We start from the raw sequence: 20123 nt of genomic DNA on the forward strand, positions 1-20123 counted from the left end.
GCAAAAATATTTAAATTTGGGGAATGTAAAGTGAGAAACAGATCATAATCAAGATATGTTACACAGCTTTCCTATTCTTAAAAGAGTTAAGAGTTGGCCGGACACGGTGCTCACACCTGTAATCCCAGCACTTTGGGAGGCCGGGTGAGTGGATCACAAGGTCAGGAGATCGAGACTATCCTGGCTAACACTGTGAAACCCCGTCTCTAATAAAAAAATATAAAAAATTAGCCAGGCACGGTGGCGGGCGCCTGTAGTCCCAGCTACTCAGGAGGCTGAGGCAGGAGAATGGCGTGAACCCGGGAGGTGGAGCTTGCAGTGAGCCGAGATCGTGCCACCGCACTCCAGCCTGGGCGACATAGTGAGACTCCATCTCAAAAAAAAAAAAAAAAAAAGAGCAACAGACAGGACTTTAATTTAATTAATATATTTTTAATTTATTTTTAGTTTTTTAGAAACAGGGTCTCACTATAATATTGCCCAGGATGATCTCCAACTCCTAGGTTCAAGCAATCCTCCTGCCTCGGCCTCCTAAAGTGCTAGGAGTGTAAGTTTGAGCCACTGCACCAGGTCATTGGCCTTTTATTACAATGCAAAATGGAGGAGGAGTTCGGCTGTGCCTGTAGACAAAAAACAACAAAAGAAAGCAAGACCTTGAAAGCCCCTGGATGGAAAGAGTTTCAGTAACACTTAGAAGTGTGGCATTAGTGTTCTCTGTTCTAACTGATAAACCATTATTTCTTAAAAGTGTGTTCTGCTTTAAGAAAAAAATTACGGATTAGGCCGGGCGCGGTGGCTCAAGCCTGTAATCCCAGCACTTTGGGAGGCCGAGACGGGCGGATCACGAGGTCAGGAGATCGAGACCATCCTGGCTAACACGGTGAAACCCCGTCTCCACTAAAAAATACAAAAAACTAGCCGGGCGAGGCGGCGGGCGCCTGTAGTCCCAGCTACTCGGGAGGCTGAGGCAGGAGAATGGCGTAAACCCGATTGGCGGAGCTTGCAGTGAGTTGAGATCCAGCCACTGCACTCCAGCCTGGGCGACAGAGCAAAACTCCATCTCCAAAAAAAAAAAAAAAAAGAAAGAAATTACGGATTAATAATCTGCTTTATGTGTAATCATTAACATTTCAATCGTTTTGGGTTTGTTTTTTTGTTTTGGTAGAGACAGTGTCTTACCATGTTACCCAGGCTGGTCTCAAACTTCAGAACACAAGTGATCCTCCCAAAGTGCTGGGATTACAAATGTGAGCCACTGCAACTGGCCAATAGTTTGTTTTTTAATACATGGTCTTGCTCTGTTGACCAGCTCACTACAGCCTTAACGCCTCCTGTGCTCAAGCGATCCTCTCAACTCAGCCTCCCAAGCAGCTGGGACTATAGGCACGTGCCACCGTGCCCAGCTAGTTTTTTTACTTTTAGTAGAGATGAGGTCTCACTATGTTGCCCAGGCTTGTCTTGAACTCCTGAGCTCAAGCAGTCCTCCCACCTTGGCCTCCCAGTATTGTAAGTACAGTTGTGAGCCACTGTGCCTGGCCCAGCCAATAGTTTAATAGTTTTGAGGGAATGAAATGCCCAGAGGTGAAAAGTAACAATAATTTTTGTATGTTAATATTCCTTTTTTTTTTTTTTTTTTTTGAGACGGAGTCTCACTCTGTCGCCCAGGCTGGAGTGCAGTGGCCGGATCTCAGCTCACTGCAAGCTCCGCCTCCTGGGTTTAAGCCATTCTCCTGCCTCAGCCTCCGGAGTAACTGGGACCACAGGCGCCTGCCACCTCGCCCGGCTCGTTTTTTGTACTTTTTAGTAGAGACAGGGTTTCACCGGGTTAGCCAGGATGGTCTCGATCTCCTGACCTCGTGATCCGCCCATCTCGGCCTCCCAAAGTGCTGGGATTACAGGCTTCAGCCACCGCGCCCGGCCTAATATTCTTAAAAGAGTCAGTCTATATGCAGTGTCAACATTAAATTCAATTAGTCATCTCCTGTAACAGATTAGTCCCAAGTGCAGAAAAAAGACTGCAAAGAAATAGAATGGTCACAATGGTAGGTCACTAAACTTACAGGTATTCTTTTCCACTAAACATCATCCATCAACTGCTTTCCCTAAATTGCCTTTCCAAGTTATTGCAGCCAGTCTAACTGAGAGGTCCTCCAATGTGCACACTTTAGTGTAAAATCCAATCATGTTTAAAGTTAAGATTTGGCTCTGAAAGGGTAATCTGCAAGCTTACATATGAAAATGTTCCATGTAAATTTGGGAGCATTTTGAGTGCAAGAATTGGTTTAAATGTCACCTAGAATACAAAAGTGCAGAAAAGCAAATTTATAACTTAGAGTGCCACATTGATAAATTATTTGTAAAACATACTTAGCTTTGGCTGGGTGGGCAGTGGCTCACACCTGTAATCCCAGTACTTTTGGGAGGCAGGGATGGAAGGATCACTTGAGCCCAGGGGTTGCAGACCAGGCTGGGCGATATAGTGAGACCTCATCTCAAATTTTTAAAGTATAAAAATAATAATAATAAAATACTTCGCTTTGTGGACAATGTAGGACCACAAGAAAAAACACATACTAAAAAAGAACTATGAATCCACTTCCCTAAAAATGAACAGGAATTAATTCTCCATGCAGCTCACAAAACCATGGCAATGAAATTGAAGAGAACAATTTCATTTAATGAAACTAAGTTAAGATCACTTTTTGGTAGGCATTAAAGGATGATGTGTAATTCTTAGTCCTTTTGAAGTATAGCTCATACTGAAGTACTCCTCTCTGAATTCAGATAACAGTCCAATTAATGAATTGCAATTCTAATCAAAATCACACTGCTGTCCAACCAACATTAAAAATCTACTTTACACAATCGATATTATAAGTGGGTATGAAATTTTACCAAATGTTTTTTCTACATCTAATCAGTGATGATGTGCTATTTGCATTTGATTCTGTTAATGTAGTGATTATACATCAATATATTGATTTTTTTTTTTTTTTTTTTTTTTTGAGACTGAGTCTCACTCTGTTGCCCAGGCTGGAGTGCAGTGGCACAATCTCAGCTCACCGCAACTTCCGCCTCTTGGGTTCAAGCAATTCTCCTGCCTAAGCCTCCCAAGTAGCTGGGATTTCAGGCGTGTTCCACCAAGCCCAGCTAATTTTTGTATTTTTAGTAGAGACAGGGTTTCACTACATTGGCCGAGCTGGTCTCAAACTCCCGACCTCAAGTGATACACCCGCCTCGGCCTCCCAAAGTGCTGGGATTAGAGGCATAAGCCACCATGCCCAGCCTAATTTTTTAAAAAATGTTAAACCAACCTTGCATTTCTAGAATAAACCATATTTGGTGGTTTTAGAATTATATCAAAAATTTACAGTATTTTCCCCAGAGACAAGACAAGCAGGTAACATTTTATTTTCTATCTTAAGTACATGTAACTTTAATGATGCAGGCAGTAAAATTACTGAGAAAAGAGTAACAGCGCTGGTTTAAATGTCACTAGAAAACTTAAAGTACAGAAGCCGGGCACGGTGGCTCAAGCCTGTAATCCCAGCACTTTGGGAGGCGAGACGGGCGGATCACAAGGTCAGGAGATCGAGACCATCCTGGCTAACACGGTGAAACCCCGTCTCTACTAAAAAATACAAAAAACTAGCCGGGCGAGGTGGCGGGCGCCTGTGGTCCCAGCTACTCCGGAGGCTGAGGCAGGAGAATGGCGTAAACCCGGGAGGCGGAGCTTGCAGTGAGCTGAGATCCGGCCACTGCACTCCAGCCTGGGCGACAGAGCCAGACTCAGTCTCAAAAAAAAAAAAAGAAAACTTAAAGTACAGAAAAGCAAACGTGATACATTGTACTGATTTTCATTTAATACAGTATCAGACAAATGGAAAGACTTCATATGTTTACCTGTTCAGCTTCCACATAAATGAGGGGAAATCCCATTTGTTTGGTCCAGGTATTCATCACAGCTGCTATAGGTTTACCACTTGCATTTTCTAAACTTTCCCAGAGATCCTCTAGAAGATAAACAATGATAATCTAAAATGTTTATATTTTTATTTTCCTAAACAAAGCAAAATTTTATTTAACTTTTGACACTACACTGCTGACTAATTCTTTGGTTCTTTCAGGTTCAGGAAACAGTGGGCCAAATTAACATTCCCTTTGCCAGCCCTCTTCTGCAACTAAGTAAATTCTATCATAAAAGCTGGTATTTTTTGAGATAGGGTCTTACTTCGTCACCCAGGCTAGAGTGCAGTGACATAATCACAGCTCACTGCAGCCTCGACCTCCCAGACTCAGGTGATCTTCCCTCCTCAGCCTCCTGAGTAGCTGGGACTAGGTGCACACCACAACACCTGGCTAATTTTTTTTTTTTTTTTTTTTAAGATGGAGCCTTGCTCTGTTGCCAGGCTGGAGCGCAGTGGCATGATCTAAGCTCACTGCAACCTCTGCCTCCCAGGGTCAAGCAATTCTCCTGCTTTAGGCACCTGAGTAGCTGAGATTACAGGAATGCACCACCATACCCGGCTAATTTTTGTACTTTTAGTAGAGATGGGGTTTCACCATGTTGACCAAGTTGGTCTTGAACTCCTGACCTCAGGTGATCCATCGCCTTGGCCTCCCAAAGTGCTGGGATTATTGGCGTGAGCAACTGCACCCAGCCCATAATTTCTTGCAATTTTTGTAGAGACGGGGTTTCACCATGTTGCCCAGGCTGGTCTCAAAGTCCCAGGCTCAAGCAATCCGCCTGCCTTGGCCTCCCAAGGTGCTGGAATTACAGGTGTGAATCATCACACCTGGCCAAAACTGGTCTTTTATTCTGAGATATACTTAATCATTCTAATTTATAAGAAAAATGACAAATTATAATAAACAGATGAGTTAAGGAGAAACAAAGAAAGAAATTGAAACATGTTCAAGATCACTACTAAACAATCACTGACAAACTTAAGACCATTATACCCGGCCGGGCGCGGTGGCTCAAGCCTGTAATCCCAGCACTTTGGGAGGCCGAGACGGGCGGATCACGAGGTCAGGAGATCGAGACCATCCTGGGTAACACAGTGAAACCCCGTCTCTACTAAAAATACAAAAACTTAGCCGGGCGAGGTGGCAGGCGCCTGTAGTCCCAGCTACTCGGGAGGCTGAGGCAGGAGAATGGCGTGAACCCGGGAGGCGGAGCTTGCAGTGAGCTGAGATCCGGCCACTACACTCCAGCCTGGGTGACAGAGCAAGACTCCGTCTCAAAAAAAAAAAAAAAAAAAGACCATTATACCCATTGAATTAACCTCAATTTAAAAATATCCAGGCTGGGCGCAGTGGCTCACGCCTGTAATCCCAGCACTTTGGAAGACCAAGGCGGAGGGGGGATCACCTGAGGTTCAGAGTTCAAGACCAACCTGACTAACATGGAGAAACCCCATCTCTACTAAAAATACAAAATTAGGCTGGGTGCGGTGGCTCACACCTGTAATCCCAGCACTTTGGGAGGCCAAGGTGGGTGCATCACCTGAGGTTAGGAGTTCAAGACCAGCTTGGCCAACATGGTGAAACCTTGTCTCTACTAAAAACACAAAAATTAGCTGGGCGTGGTGGCATGCACCTGTAATCCCAGCTACTTGGGAGGCTAAGACAGGAGAATCACTTGAACCCAGGAGGCGGAGGTTGCAATGAAGCCAAGATCACATCACTGCAATCTAGCTTGAGAGACAGAGCAAGACCCTGTCTTTAAAAAAAAAAAGAAAAAAAATACAAAATTAGCCAGCTGTGGTGGTGCATGCCTGTAATCCCAGCTACTCAGGAGGCTGAGGCAGGAGAATCACTTGAACCCGGGAGGCAGAGGTTGTGGTGAGCCTAGACTGTACCACTGCACTCCAGCCTGGGCAACAAGAGCAAAACTCCGTCTCAAAAAAAATAATAATAATCGAAAAAAATCAAAAAGTTAAAAAAAAAAAGTAAATTTAAAATGTTACAGTAAGCTAAGGTTAATTTATTATTCAAGAAATAAAAATTATTTTTATAAATTTAGTGTAGCCTAAGTGTAAAGTATTTATAATGTCTATAGTAGTGTACAGTAATGTCTTAGGCCTTCATATTCACTCACCACTCACTCAACTAGAACAACTTCTAGTCCTATAAGCTGCATTCAGGTGTAGCCCCTTATTTTCTTTTGAGACAGCACTTTGCTGTTGCCCAGATTGGAGTGCAGTGGCCCAATCACAGCTCACTGCAGCCTCGACCTCCCAGGCTCAAGTGATCCTCCTACCTCAGCCTCCCAAGTAGCTGGGACTACAGGTGCATGCCACCACACCTAGCTAAGTTTTGTACTTCTTATAGAGACAAGGTTTTGGCATGATGCCTAGGCTGGTCTTGAACTCCTGGGTTCAAGCAATCCACCTGCCTCGGCCTCCCAAAGTGCTGGGATTGTAGGCATATCAGTAGGCTGGTGGAGCATCTTTAATACCGTATTTTTACTGTACCTTTTCCATATTTAGAAATGTTTAGGTATACAAATACCACTGTGTTATAATTGCCTATGGTATTCAGTATAGTAACATGCTGTACAGGTACTTTACAGCCTAGGAGCAACAGGGTATACCACATAGGCTAGGTGTATATGGCCTAGGACATACTGTGTAGGTTTATGTAAGTCCATTCTATGATGTTCACATATTGATGAAATTGCCTGACGACATATTTCTCAGAACATATCCCTGTTGTTAAGCAACACATGACTGTATTCCCTTTATTTTTTATTTTTTCAGAGACAGGGTCTTGTTCTGTTGCCCAGGCTGGAGTGCAGTGGTGCCATGATTGCTCACTGTAACCTCAAACTCCTGGGCTCAAGTGATCCTTCCCACTTAAGCCTCCTGAGTAGCTGGGACCACAGGTACATACCACCACACCCGGCTAATTTTTTTTGTATTTTTTGTAGAGACGGGGGTCTCGCTATGTTGCAGGCTGGTGTCGAACTCCTGGGCTCAATCAGTCCTCAAATCCTGGCCTCCCAAAGTGCTAGGATTACAGGCATGAGCCACCATACCCGGCCCAGACTCTCTAAATTGGCAAAATATTCAGTTATGGAAAGCAGAATGCTGGAGGATGACGAAAGGGATAATGAGTCCTGATTCATGTTGACCCAATGACTTGTTGCAGGTTTAGTATCCCTTATCCGAAATGCTTGGGACCAGAAGTGTCTTCAATTTCATATTTTTTTTGGATTTTGGAACATTTGCATTATACTTGCTAGCTGAGCATCTATAATTGGAATATCCAAAATCTGAAATGTTCCAATGAGTTATTTCCTTTGAGCATCATGTTGGCACTCAGAAAGTTTCAGATTTTGGATGGAAATTGAACAATGAGAACAACTGGACACAGGACGGGGAACATCACACACCGGGGCCTATCGTGGAGTAGGGAGCTGGGGGAGGGATAGCATTAGGAGAAATACCTAATGTAAATGATGAGTTAATGGGTGCAGCAAACCAACATGGCACATGTATACTGATGTAACAAACTTTGCACATTGTACACATGCACCCTAGAACTTTAAAAAAAGAAAAAGAAAGAAAAGAAAAAGTTTGGCCGGGTGCAGTGGCTCACGCCTGTAATCCCAGCACTTTGGGAGGTGGAGGCAGGTGGATCACAAGGTCAGGAGTTCAAGACCAGCCTAGCCAATATGGTGAAACCCTGTCTCTACTAAAAATACAAAAATTAGCCGGGGGGCTCCTGTAGTGGCAGGCGCCTGTAGACCCAGCTCCTTGGGAAGCTGAGGTAGGAGAATCGCTTGAACCCAGGAGGCAGAGGTTGCAGTAAGCTGAGATCGCGCCACTGCACTCCAGCCTGGGCGACAAAGGGAGATTCCGTCTCAAAAAAAGAAAAGAAAAGAAAAAGTTTCAGATTCTGGAGCATTTCAAATTTCAGATTTTCAGATTAGAGATATTCAACCTGAACACAGCTTCAAATAAGGCTAATTTATTTATTACATGGATCCTGACCTTGAGTTAAGTATTCAGAACAAAAATAAAATGTCCCAGCCTGGATAGAGTGACAATACTTTCTCTCCATTTCTATCTCAAGCTATTAAAGATTACCTGTGGCAGCATTCTTTTGTTGGAACTTGGTTAAATACATGTTCATTCCTTTCTTAAAGTCCTGAGAAAACACAATTTTTAAAAATCCAGATCTCAGAATTTATAGTATATTTGTATATTAATCAAAAACAAACTTACTCAAATACTCAAGTATCAGATACACTGAAATATATATATCCCTCTGATGCCTACTGCCTTTTATTTAATAATGCATACTCTATGCCTTCTATTCTTGCTCTTAAGTTTTACACCAGCCTCCCATTCCCACTCCTAAACATACTTGCACATCATTCATCTAAGAGACCACAGTAGTCAACTTCAAATAATTGAATTCTCATTCTTTTTGGTCATTTAAAAAAAAATGACAAGCCAGAAACTATTTGGGAACTTAATCCAAATAAAGAGACTTTTTTTCATGCAAAACTCTATGATTTCACCATAAAAAATGAAATATTAAATTTTTTTTTTTTTTTACCTTATCCCCAATGTAGTCATGCAGCATTCGGATGACAGATGCACCTTTGCTATATGATATAGCATCAAATATCTCATCAACCTCGGATGGATGGCCCACACTGACCTGGCAGACAGTGTGATTCAGGGTTATGACAGGAAGCAGACAGCCTGTAATACTGAATTACATAAAACGCTTTCTAGGAAAACCCTTCTAACTTATATTTTTCTGCCTTTAACTCACTCATAATGTATAATGATGGTCCTCAAAAAAATGTAGTAACTAGTAATACTAAAGTTGAATAGAACTTGATTCCTGTCATCCCTCAGAGCCTGGGTTCTAGTCCTGGCTTTGTTCTGCTGGGAGAGAAGCCACTATGGTTCTGTTTATTCTTGGGGTAGTTGCAGAGGAGTGATGAGGAAGACATGGAGGTGAAGAATATTAGATTTCTTGCACTAATTGTAATGACTTACAATTATACGGGAGCCTAATAGGATTATAACTCTAGTTCTTTAGATACAAAATTTATATATATAAATTGAACTAGGGATAGGCTAAGTCAAGAGAATTAAAGTATTCACAAAACAGACCCTGACAATAAAATATGTCCAGAATTTTCCTTGATATAAACAATGGAACCAGAGTGTTAACCAACAGGTATGATTTCTCCCATACTATTCTTTTTTTTGGCAGAGTTTTTTGCTTTTGTTGCCCAGGCTGGAGTGCAATGGCACGATCTCGGCTCACCGCAACCTCTGCCTCCCAGGTTCAAGCGATTCTCCTACCTCAGCCTCCCCAGTAGTTGGGATTACAGGCATGTGCCACTGTGCCCAGCTAATTTTATATTTTTAGTAGAGGCGGGGTTTCTCCATGTTGGTCAGGCTGGTCTCGAACTCCTGACCTCAGGTGATCCACCCGCCTCAGCCTCCCAAAGTGCTGGGATTATAGATGTGAGCCACCGGGCTTTTTTTTTTTTTTTTTTTTTTTATCTTTTTAATAGAGATGGGGGTCTCGCTATGTTGACCAGGCTAGTCAAACAATTCCTCAAGTGATCCTCCCATCTTGGCATCCCAAAGCGTGAGCCACCGCACTGGCCCTCTCCCATAGTATTCAACAGAAATGTATTTAATGAATGTGTATGGGTACATAGGCCTTGCTCTACGAAGACCAATTTTTTTTTTTTTTTTTTTTGAGGCGGAGTTTCGCTTTTGTTTTCCAGGCTGGAGTTGCAATGGCGTAATCTTGGCTCACCGCAACCTCCGCCTCCTGGATTCAAGCAAACCTCCTGCCTCACCCCACCGAGTAGCTGGGATTATAAGCATGTGCCACCACGCCCAGCTAATTTTGTATTTTTAGTGGAGATGGGATTTCTCCATGTTGGTCAGGCTGGTCTCCAAATCCCGACCTCAGGTGATCCGCTCACCTCAGCCTCCCAAAATGCTGGGATTACAGGTGTGAGCCACTGTGCCTGGCCAGACCAATTTTTTTTACTGCCTAACTTAAAAAGAAATGTTAATTAGAACTTAGACTTATTAGCTTTTCAAGACTAGAAATATGAACTAGTAAAATCACCCATGCTATTTTCTTTTCAAAGTCCAAAGTATCTATATAACAAATTATGTATTTCACTGTAAATGAGAGCAGTCATAGGCTAATGGTTAGAAAGTATGGCTCACTTCAATAGGATGGCTGTTATCTAAGGCATCAAGCTCCTGGGCACGGGTGTAATCAGCAGAAACAAACTGAGTCCAGATATCATACTCTGGGAAGCAGTGGTCTACACACAGATACTCAATCCAGGATGCAAAACCTTCATTTAACCAAAGATGAGTCCACCATTCCTAAAAACAAAAGATGAAAATACTTAAAGAAAATGAAATGATTGTCATTCTACTAATCTAAAACACTCATATGTCCCTTCCACTATACTCCAAAACTTATAATTTAATGACCTAAAATTCAGTTCAAAACATTTGGCAAAGAACTCACATTTCTGAAAAAGAGGGAAGACTAAAAGAGATGTCAAGAAAGGCCAACTGGTGATATTAGAATTATATCTGAGGGTCATTTTCTTTTCCTTTCTTTTTTTTTTTTTTGAGACAAAGTCTTTGCTCTGTCACCAGGCTGGAGTGTTCCCCAGTAGCTGGGATTACAGGCATGCATCACTATGCCTGGCTAATTTTTGTATCTTTAGTAGAGACAGGGTTTTACCATGTTGGCCAGGCTCGTCTCGAATTTCTGACCTCAAGTGATCTGCCTGCCTCGGCCTCCCAAAGTTCTGGGACTACAGGTGTGAGCCACCGCACCTGGCCAAGGGATATTTTTATTTTATTTTTCTTTTTTTGAGACGGAGTCTCGCTCTGTCGCCCAGGCTGGAGTGCAGTGGCCGGATCTCAGCTCACTGCAAGCTCTGCCTCCCGGGTTCACGCCATTCCCCTGCCTCAGCCTCCCAAGTAGCTGGCACTACAGGCGCCTGCCACCTCGCCCGGCTAGTTTTTTGTATTTTTTAGTAGAGACGGGGTTTCACCAAGTTAACCAGGATGGTCTCGATCTCCTGACCTCGTGATCCACCCATCTCGGCCTCCCAAAGTGCTGGGATTACAGGCGTGAGCCACCGCGCCCGGCTGGGATTTTTTTTTTTTTTTTTTTTTTTTTGAGATGGAGTCTTGCGCTGTCGCCCAGGCTGGAGTGCAGTGGCCGGATCTCAGCTCACTGCAAGCTCCACCTCCCGGGTTTGCGCCATTCTCCTGCCACAGCCTCCCGAGTAGCTGGGACTACAGGCGCCCGCCACCTCGCTCGGCTAGTTTTTTGTATTTTTTAGTAGAGACGGGGTTTCACCGTGTTAGCCAGGATGGTCTCGATCTCCTGACCTCATGATCCGCCCGTCTCGGCCTCCCAAAGTGCTGGGATTACAGGCTTGAGCCACCGCGCCCGGCCTGCCCGGCTGGGATATTTTTAAAACATTGTAAATAACTTATCCCCCAAACCCAGACAGGGTCTCATTCTGTTGCCCAGGTTGGAGTGGCAGTGGCACCATCATAGCTCACTGCACTCCTTGAACTTCTGGGCTCAAAAGTGATCCTCCTGCCTCAGCCTGCCAAAGTGCTGGGATTACACACATGGGCCACTGCACTCAGTCCTAAGTAACTTTTTAAATACCAAAGGTAGAAAAGGAAGAAGAGGGGGAAAAAAAAATAAGCCCATACATGGAAAAGGAAAAGACAGCAGATAAATATAGGCAAATGGAGGTGGAAAATATAATCATGTAGAATTTAGCATATAGTAAAGGATTATCTCTGAAAAACAAAAACAGAAAACTATCAGAGCCAAATAAAGAAAAGTGGAAATGACTGGGGAAAACCTCTGACTAATGACTCAAACTGAAAAAAGAGTACTGCTTATATAAAAATTATGTGAAATTAAACGGAAATGTAGTTCAGTAATGAATGGTGTTTAGGCACTTATGGAATATAAAATTATCACCTGTTAAATAAGAATGTATAGTAAATGGAATGGACAAAGAATATGAGTGACAGATAAAATCAATTTAAAAAAATTTTAAAGATCTTAATCTAAATTTTATTAAAGTTGATTAAGCCTATTAGTAAAAGAAAGCAGGCCAGGCATAATGGCTCGCTCCTGTAATGCCAATACTCTGGGAGGTCAAGGCAGGAAGATCACTTGAGCCCAGGAGTTTGAGACAAGCCTGGGCAACACAGTGAGACTCTGTCTCTAAAAACAGTTTAAAAAGTAAATAAAAAAATTAGCTGGTCATGGTGACACACACCTGTGGTCCCAGCTACTTGGGAGGCTGAGGTAAGAGGATTAAGCAAGCCCAGGAAGATGAAGCTGCACTGACCCATGATTGTGCCACTGCACTCCAGCTTAGGTGACAAAGTGAGATCCTACTCCTCACCCCCAACCAGTCCCCCAAAAAAAGGCCAGGTGTGGTAGCTGATGCCTGTAATCCCAGCACTTTGGGAGGCTGAGGTGGGAGGATTGCTTGAGCCCAGGAGTTTGAGACCAGTTGAGGCAACCTTGTCTCTACAAAAGGCAACATAGTGAAACCTTGTCTCTACAAAAAGTGCAAATATTAGCTGGGCATGGTGCCACACACCTGTAATCCCAGCTACTCAGGAGGCAGAGCCAGGAGGATCGCTTGAGCCCAGAGGTCAAGACTGTAATGAACCATGATTATGCCACTGCACTCCAGCTTAAGTGACAGAGTGAGACTGTCTTAAAAAGATATATATATTTTGATATTAAGTGATAAGTGGCTATTTGCCTAGTAGCTTCCTAAAATTAACTGGTATAAAATGAAACTTATTTTCCAACCTATCCCTCAGTCCTTGGAATTTCAGTTCTAATACCTAGAATAGTTATATAAAACCAGTAAAAAGTTGTTTAATAAGAATGTACACATTTCCCCTACTAAAATTTATTGCTTGCAGTTTCAAAATAAAATAATACAGTTCTCTCAAAGCCAAGCAAAAAAATTATGTGGTACAAAGTAGCAAACTTGTTGCATTAGAAGAAAAGGCCATTTCTTCACATATTTGAATACAGGAACCAACACATAGTTTCACATGAAATTATATTTCTTTTCTTTTTTTTTTTTTTTTTTTTTTGAGATGGAGTTTCGCTCTTATTGCCCAGGCTGGAGTGCAGTGGCGTGATCTTGGCTCACTGCAACCTCTGTCTCTCAGGTTCAAGCGATTCTTCTGCCTCAACCTCCAGAGTAGCTAGGATTACAGGCCCACACCACCACACCTGGCTAATTTTGTGGGGTTTTTTTTAGTGGAGATGGGGTTTCGCTATGTTGGTCAGGCTGGTCTCGAACTCCTGACCTCAGGTGATCCACCCGCCTCGGCCTCCCAAAGTGCTGGGATTACTGGCGTGAGCCACCGTGCCCAGCCTGAAATTATATTTCAAAGAATTGTTTTCACCTGTAAAATTTTAAACATCTAAAATAAAAGGAAAAGATTTATTTTCAAGGGTTGACTTTCTGTAGAAACTCTCAGACATGGCCGGGCGCGGTGGCTCAAGCCTGTAATCCCAGCACTTTGGAAGGCCGAGACGGGCGGATCACGAAGTCAGGAGATCGAGACCATCCTGGCTAACACGGTGAAACCCCGTCTCTACTAAAAAATACAAAAAACTAGCCGGGCGAGGTGGCGGGTGCCTGTAGTCCCAGCTACTCGGGAGGCTGAGGCAGGAGAATGGCGTGAACCCGGGAGGCGGAGCTTGCAGTGAGCTGAGATCCGGCCACTGCACTCCAGCCTGGACCACAAAGCGAGACTCCGTCTCAAAAAAAAAAAAAAAAAAAAAAAATCAGAAACTCTCAGACATGTAATAGTTGCTAAATGTTTTACATTCTTATTTATATGACATATGGACTCAATCTACATTCAAATCAGGTTCTGCTCTTTGGCAGCCTAAAATGCTGTCAGGGAATCTAGCTGGCTCCAGAATATCCAGTTATTTAATTGCAGAGGTACATCTAGTTCACTTATTAAATCCTGTGTTCCCAAGCTGTAACACAGTTGGCATTCATAAATAGTATTTATTTAGAGTAAGAGTGAAAAGTCAGGACTGAAGGACAGAGATCATTTACTGCAAACATTATAAGGATTTCAAAAGAACAGTTGGAATTGTAATACAGCTTTATTCTGCAGTTACTTTGCAGTTTGTTTACTTTTATTTCATTAAATTTCAACTTAACATTTTTTTTTTTTTTTTTTTTTTTTTTTTTTTTTTGAGACGGAGTCTCACGCTGTTGCCCAGGCTGGAGTGCAGTGGCGCGATCTCGGCTCACTGCAAGCTCCGCCTCCCGGGTTCACATGATTCTCCTGCCTCAGCCTCCTGAGTAGCTGGGACTACAGGCGCCCGCCACCGCGCCCGGCTAATTTTTTGTATTTTTAGTAGAGACGGGGTTTCACTGTGGTCTCGATCTCCTGACCTTGTGATCCGCCCGCCTCGGCCTCCCAAAGTGCTGGGATTACAGGCTTGAGCCACCGCGCCCGGCCTCAACTTAACATTTTAGGCAATGAAAAAACTGACTCCTAAAAACATTTCTCTCTAATTAAAGATCTCAGTTTGTTATTCATCAGGTTACTTTTCAGCTGTGAATCAGATTAACAAGTAAGACTCAAGAAACTACAGTTAGTCTGGAATCTCACTGCGTGATTCATTCATCTACACCTAAGAGGAATATTTTTCTCTCACCCAAATTAGTACTTTGACTTTTCCCATTTGCAGACAAATTGTAGAACAGTTTAGGAAGTGTTTGTTGAATAAAGACTGTCCATATGTCCTTGTTCAATGCAGAGATTCTGATAAGCCCTTTCAAAGTGGACCTTTTAAAATAATACTTTTCTACCACTCAATCATTTTTTGGCACAGTGTTGCAGCCAAACTTGAAATACTATGTAGTCAAAATATTGTGGAGTAGGATGAAGATAAATATATTTGAGCACTTAAAAATATTAAATACCATAGTAACAAGATTTCCAAACCATTGATGGGCGAGTTCATGTCCCACAACCAGAGCAACCCACTGGCGGGATGAAGAACAGGAATTTTTTGGATCAATAAGCAATGCAGTCTCCCTGTGTTTTAAAAAAAAAGAAAATTTAAACAATAAAAGTGGGCATGCATAAGTTGGGAAGATTCAGACAGTAAGTGAGATGGACAAGTTAGGCTTTAGAGATATTAGGAAAATATTTCCTAATGTGACACAAGTTTAATTATCAGTTTGTACACTTAGCTCATCTAAGAAGGCAATTGAAAGTAGAAAGCAAAAACTTGTTTACAGACAGACTGTGCTTTTAAAAGTTATTCAACTCACATGTTTATGTTGTGGTGACAGACATATAAAAATTTGGCTAGAAGATATGAAATTAGGGAAGGTTCTCCAAGCTGGATAAATAGCTATGAAACTACTGGCAGGAAAGAAAGGCACTGCAATGAGAAACTTAGCCAAGAATATATCTACAAATGCTACTAACGCCAGATGCTCGCTTTAAAATCTTATACCCTCAGACAGTAGCACCAAAGGGAGGGGTCTCCATCTGCATTCTTGAAATGTGCATGGACGGGGGGAAGGTAGAAAAATTTATACCAGATCAAAAAGCAGAAGCTACTCAACTGTGATTAGGAGGGAAGCCCTTTTGAAATCAGTGATTGAAAAGATAAGGCAGGGTAATACATCATTAACATACCTATAAGTAACAAGGCCCCAGTTCTCCATGGCACCTTCATAAAATAAATATAAACATTTATTGATATATATACATACTCTTGCATCAAAAGTCACACAATTTTAAAAAGTTATTACAATTCAGCAATAAAATGAAATTTACTTTACCAGCTGCAAAGTCTGCAATAGCAATGAGATCAATTTTAGGTAGAGGATAAGGAACATTGAAGTAGTCCTTATAAAAAGGCAAGGTTTTAGCAGCAACCTATAAAAGTATAAACAAAATAACCATCTAATAAATATTTTATTATAATTCATATTGAAACCCACAAAGGAATCCTGTTGCAAGCCAATGTATCTTAAATTACTAGAAATGAATCCCGGGGAGCCCTACCTCCGAAGACTGCCTTAGCTCCAAACTTTGAATACAATGGTCAAACTTTAATCCACTTACAACTTGATATGAAAAATGTAACTACGTATTTTCCCACCCATTCCCTACAGAAATCACTCTTATATTCTCTTATTATTTTGTAAAATAACAAAACACCAAGGTTGGCATTTCCAAAATTCTATTGAACATAAAAACCAAGTAGCACAACTTTCAGATTAAATTATAAATAACTGTACTAATAATTGACCAGAAATGTAAATTCCCCAACCTGGAGTTATGGACTGTTGGAACAATCCTCTTCAAGTACATTTACCTCTAACGCAAATTTTCCTTGCTCTGCTTTGCCAACAGGAGTGTAAACACGGACACACACACCATCTTTTGACCTTGTTTCTACAAAGTCATATTCACCCACAACAAATGCCACCAGATATGTAGACATAACAGGTGTGCGGGCAAACTTCACTTCCACTAAATTTTCATCATCAGGGTATGGTTTCCGGTCAATTACATTCTTTAAGAAATAAAAAAAAAAAAAAAAGAAAAATTTAAATAGGTTTACATTAATACTGTAGAGCAAATACCAGCCCAAAACAGTAGGCTTTATTGCATCTCTTTCCCCCTTTCTATTCTAGCATGGCTTATTTCTCTACCCCAATTCATCCAGTGCTTTTATGCTGTCTTTAAGAAGGAAAGTGGTCTGATAAAACACTCATACTAAAAAGCTGAAGGCTGAAGTGTTAAAACTACCAAGGACCTGTGAAAGAAAAGAGGAATGGACTTTTCTTGAATACTTATTATAAGCCAGGCATTGGGATGATTTAAGTAAGGGCTTCATACTTTTCAACTGACATGTTTAGGAGAAAATGACTATTAATAAAAATGAAACAGGGGCCAGGCACAGTGGCTCATGCCTGTAATCCCAGCACTTTGGGAGGCCAAGGCAGGCGAATCATGAGTTTAGGAGATCGAGACCATCCTGGCTAACACAGCGAAACCCCATCTCTACTAAAAATACAGAACATTAGCGGGGCGTGGTGGTGTGCGCCTGTAGTCCCAGCTACTTAGGAGGCTGAGGAAGGAGAATGGTGTGAACCAGGGAGGTGGAGCTTGCAGTGAGCTGAGATCGCACCACTGCACTCCAGCCTGGGTGACAGAATAAGACTCCTTCTCAAAAATAAGTAAGTAAATAAAATAAAATATAATTGCAGAATCTCCCATTTCAAAGGATACAAACTTCTAGATCTAGGGCATTTTCTACCAAAGTTGGCTCTAAGCTTATTTGAAGAAATTTCAACTTTACCTTTGGAGTCCCTAATTTCCTTTGGTGTTCTCCCTCTTTTTCCTATTCAGGCTCTGTTTCCTCAAGCTTCTTCCTTCCAAGGAAGACTTATTCAAGAACACACTGATAAATTCACTCAGACTAAAGTGTGAATGAATATTTCCGTTTAATATATTAGCCTCCTCTTCTAAGAATATGTGAGAAGAGAATGACATTCTATTTATGGGATCCTCTCCCCTAGTAAATACGTAAAAGACAGTTATTTTCAGGTGCAGTAGGTTTTTCCATGTCCCCCACACAAGACTGTCCTAGACAATACACTTCAGGTGGCGAATGCTTACCCTGTTTATGAATGAGATCAATAACACTGGTGAAGAGAATACATTCCAAGAATACAAACAGCCAGAAACCTAAATATACTTCATTATGCAGCTGTATCTTTTGAATTGTTTTAACTTTTTAAAAAAATAGAGACAGGGTCTTGCTCTGTTGCAACTTTTTTTTTTTTTTTTTTTTGAGACAAAGTCTTACTCTGTCACTCAGGCTGGAGTGGAGTGGCATGATCTCAGCTCACTGCAGCCTCTGCCTCCCAAGCTCAAGCAATTCTCCTGCCTCAGCCTCCCAAGTAGCTGGGATTACAGGCACCTGTCACCATATCTGGCTAATTTTTGTATTTTTAGTAGAGATGGGATTTCACCATGTTGGCCAGGCTGGTCTTGAACTCCTGGTCTCAAATGATCCACCTGCCTCAGCCTCCTGAAGTGCTGGGATTACAGGCATGAGCCACCATGCCTCTATATTTTTTTTAAGAGATGGGGTCTTGTTCTGTCACCCAGGCTGGAATACAGTGGCACAATCATGGTTCACTGTAGCCTCAAACTCCTAAGTTCAAGAGATCCTCCCACGTTAGCCTCCCAAATAGTTAAGATTATAGGCATGTGTCACTGTACCTGGCTAATTTTTAAGTTTTAAATTTTTTGTAGAAATGAAGTCTCACTATGTTGCCCAGGCTGGTGTCAAACTCCTGGCCTCAAGCAATCCTCCTGCCATGGCCTCCCAAAGCACTGAGATTACAAGCAAGAGTCACTGTACCTGGGTTTCTTTTGACATTTAATAAGTCAAGACCTTTTTTTCTTTTTTTCTTTTTTTTTTTTTTTTTAAGATAGGGTCTGGCTCTGTCACCCAGGCTGGAGTGCAATAGTGTGATCTCAGCTCACTACAACCTCCACTTCCTGGGTTCAAGTGAATCTCCCACCTCAGCCTCCCAACTAGCTGGGACCACAGGTATGCGCAACCACACCCAGATAATTTTTGTATTTTTAGTAAAAACGGGATTTCGCCATGTTGGCCAGGCTGGTCTTCAACTCCTGACCTCAAACGATCTGCCTACCTTGACTTCCCAAAGTGCTTGGATGACAGGTGTAAGCCACCACATCCAGCCCAAGACCTTTTGCTTTTAGTTATTATAAATCTATGAAACTTGTCACTTAATTTACCTCTCTAAATTAAAAGAAGTAGATAATCTTATAAATGTATTTAACAAGGAATTTGACAAGGAGGAAAATCCTCCAAAAATAAGGCTATCAAGAAAAAGAGGTCTTGGCTGGGCATGGTGGCTCATGCCTGTAATCCCAGCACTTTGGGAGGCTGAGGCAGGAAGACAGATTGAGCCCAGGAGTTTGAGACCAGCCTGGACAACATAGTGAGACCCCCAACTCTACAGGAAAAAAAAAAAAAAGAAAGAAAGAAAGAAAAAGAGGCTTATTGAAAATAAAGAAAACTATTATTTATGTTCCTATAATATACCAGGACTGTGGTAGGTGGTTTCATATTATCCCATCTAATCAGCAAACTAAATCTGGTAAAGCCTATTAAAATTTTAGATAAACTTATAAACACATACATACCATGTTTGATAAAGCTACTCTGTCTTTAGGAACAACCAATGAGATATCAAAAGTTGCTTTGATAGCAGGCTCATCCCAGCAAGGAAAAGCCCTCCGGGCATCAGTAGCCTTAAGAAAGGAATATGAAATATAAATACCTTAGAATTAACCTAACAAGTTATTTCATAAAGCAGTCACCATTTCCCTCTGTCATTCATTCATTCCCTTGTTCAAATATTTACTTTCTCTTCAGTGCCAGGCAACAAGCTAGGCATTAACTAGAAAGAAAAGACAACACTTGCTACCACTGCCATTCCAGCATAAAAATTATCCAGGAACTGTGTCTGCTATGGATTTTAACAATATATTATAATTATTTACAATTAAATTTTTGTTTACATTTTAACATTTCAAATTTAATGCAAATGCCTTCAAATCAATAATGTTAACATAACAGAGCACAGAACAGTAAAGAGTATGCTATAAGAATTCAACGTTGGGAAAACATGGTAAGTTGTCTCTCTGGTTTTTATTTTTTAATTAAAAATAAAAATATTCTTAATCTTTGATGTGCTTTGTTCTTTATCTGGAATGGCAGCAATAGGAATAAAGACAGATACTCTATCAATTCAAAACAGGTCATTCATTTAATGGCACTTCCATGTGCTACACATAAAACTGTCGCCACTTGACCTACTTGAGTCCTTATTCTTTCATTAAAAATTTTAAGAAGAGCAAACTTATGAAAGCAAAATAAAACTTAGTGGTTCTGCAGGGTATCAGTTATAAAAGAAGGAAACTTTAGTAAACAGA

At 41.6% G+C, this 20123-nt stretch overlaps 1 protein-coding gene across 5 annotated transcripts in view; it reads right to left on the reverse strand.

Annotated features, from left to right (window-relative positions):
- The window catches only part of NPEPPS (aminopeptidase puromycin sensitive), a 147015-nt gene that overhangs the window by 29027 nt on the left and 97865 nt on the right, over positions 1-20123 (reverse strand). For all 5 annotated transcript variants that reach the window (XM_028836414.2, XM_077971334.1, XM_077971336.1 and 2 more), the window contains 9 exons: positions 19332-19439; positions 16456-16656; positions 15917-16013; positions 15771-15804; positions 15044-15158; positions 10227-10391; positions 8572-8676; positions 8097-8157; positions 3904-4013 (listed from right to left, as the gene is read on the reverse strand). In XM_028836414.2, coding sequence (XP_028692247.1) covers positions 3904-4013; positions 8097-8157; positions 8572-8676; positions 10227-10391; positions 15044-15158; positions 15771-15804; positions 15917-16013; positions 16456-16656; positions 19332-19439 — 996 coding nt within the window. The remainder of the gene's footprint in view (positions 1-3903; positions 4014-8096; positions 8158-8571; positions 8677-10226; positions 10392-15043; positions 15159-15770; positions 15805-15916; positions 16014-16455; positions 16657-19331; positions 19440-20123) is intronic.

The sequence above is a fragment of the Macaca mulatta genome, chromosome 16 (assembly GCF_049350105.2).
Source record: "Macaca mulatta isolate MMU2019108-1 chromosome 16, T2T-MMU8v2.0, whole genome shotgun sequence".
NCBI classification, from domain to species: Eukaryota; Metazoa; Chordata; class Mammalia; order Primates; family Cercopithecidae; genus Macaca; species Macaca mulatta.